Genomic DNA, 1,665 nt, shown 5'->3' on the forward strand with positions numbered 1-1,665 from the left:
TTGGTACCGGGGATCGAACTCAGGTCCTTGCGCTTGCAAGGCAGCCACCGAACCGCTGAGCTAAATCCCTGGCCCCAAGAAGATCCTTCTTAACACAGCTGATAGCTAGAGCTACACAGCTCCCCTCTGCGCTCACAACACTTGTGCTGCACGAGGCCAGGATCTACATACATGACCAGGCTCACTGGTGGCGAGGAAACATATATTCATTAGGGTAGCTCACTCTCTTGGCTTCCCTGGTACCAGCCAGGATTTTTACCCACGTCCTGGATCTACATTCATGCCCTGTATGACTGTTCTGCTGAGCACAGAGCTGCCCCTAAAAAGCTCTCTGCTCAACAGAATGGCATGCTAGAGTAAGAACTGCAGGAGTAGAAGCAGGAAATCCTGCAGCTGTGAATTGTCTCAGGGAATTCACTGGGGAAGCTGGAGCTGGAGGCCCAGATATGAAAAGGAGAAAGGTGGTGGATCTTTAATTCCTAGCCCTCATTTGTTCCAGGCCACAACACTAGAGCTCTAGGAAAACTGCCAAGGATTCTGGTATGGAAAATCTGACATCTGGGCCAGTCTCTAGGCTTGCGAGTCCTAGGGCCTCATTTTCCACATCTAAACAGTGAGTAGGAAACCCTCCCATCTATAAAGGATCATGCGCCCTGAAACTCAAAAATCACAGGCTCTACAGAGATCAGACCCCCACCATGACCCTTCAACCTGCTGAGATGACTGATGGCCTCCCCGACCAATAAAGAAAGAAGGTCAAGCCGAGGGGCGTGGCAGACGCGTCTGAATTCACCCATTACTTAAACCCAAACCAATCAGCGTCGAGCACCGCACGTGAGCGGGCATGCGCAACCTCTCGCCTAAGGCCTCCTCCCGCCTCGCATGCGCATCGCGCCGCAATGGAGAGGGAGAGAAAGGCGAGTTGGACACGAACCTTGGTTCCATCTTGAAAGTCAGGGAGTTCTCCCTGGCCCTCCAGTATCACACGCTTATGGATCCCGTCCTCTCGGAGTCTTGCGATGATATCCGCCATCCTCCTTCCCCGCTGCTCTCTTTCGGCAACTTCCGGACTCCTTCGGTAACTTCCCGACGTGCTTCGGCAACGCCGAGAATCTCGGCAACTTCCGAGCTAGCGCCATTTTGGCTGAGGGCAGAAGCCAAAAAGGGATTGAATGTGTAAGCAGACGGTGATTGGTTCTCTTCGCTGCGACTGAGTTCAGATCCGCCCAGGGCTGAGAGAGGCTTTAAGAACATTTTGGAATTTGGGCGACCGCCCGTCGAGGAGGCGGAACCTGGGCGGGCTCGGAGCGCGGCCCGGACGTCCCTGGCAATTGATTTGTGGACTCCTTGGGCCGGCGGTTCTCCCGCGTGGTGGTGCAGCCGCTTAAAGTTGTAGCTGCGGTTTAACAGCCCTGGAGTTAGGAAAGTGGAAAGAAAATGAAAGAAAAAAAGCGCACCCTGCAGTGCCACATCCTAAACCTACTACTATTGTTTTTATGTATTCTCTTCTGGCTGAGAGAGCGCGAGAGAGACCCGGGGTTGTACTTCAGTGGTACAGCTGTGGCCCAGCATGCGAAGAGGCCCTGGGTTTTATCAAGACACTAAGGGAGATTCGGAAGCGAATCTCTGCGCACCTCTGAATCCAGAGATGCTCAATAAATATTA

General features: G+C 53.2%; 1 protein-coding gene across 2 annotated transcripts in view; it reads right to left on the reverse strand.

The window, feature by feature from the left end:
• The window catches only part of Aip (aryl hydrocarbon receptor interacting protein), a 6,868-nt gene extending 5,705 nt beyond the window's left edge, over window positions 1–1,163 (reverse strand). Inside the window, exon 1 of one of the 2 annotated variants that reach the window (XM_010635804.3) lies at window positions 935–1,162. In XM_010635804.3, the coding sequence (XP_010634106.1) occupies window positions 935–1,033 (99 nt within the window). In that variant the 5' untranslated portion in view covers window positions 1,034–1,162. Of the gene's footprint in view, window positions 1–934 lie in introns of both variants that reach the window. The other variant, XM_033756437.1, reaches the window with a different exon arrangement.
• Between the last annotated feature and the right edge of the window lie 502 nt (window positions 1,164–1,665).

The sequence above is a fragment of the Fukomys damarensis genome, unplaced genomic scaffold (genome assembly GCF_012274545.1).
Source record: "Fukomys damarensis isolate Sample0158 unplaced genomic scaffold, DMR_v1.0_HiC HiC_scaffold_27, whole genome shotgun sequence".
Classification (NCBI taxonomy): domain Eukaryota; kingdom Metazoa; phylum Chordata; class Mammalia; order Rodentia; family Bathyergidae; genus Fukomys; species Fukomys damarensis.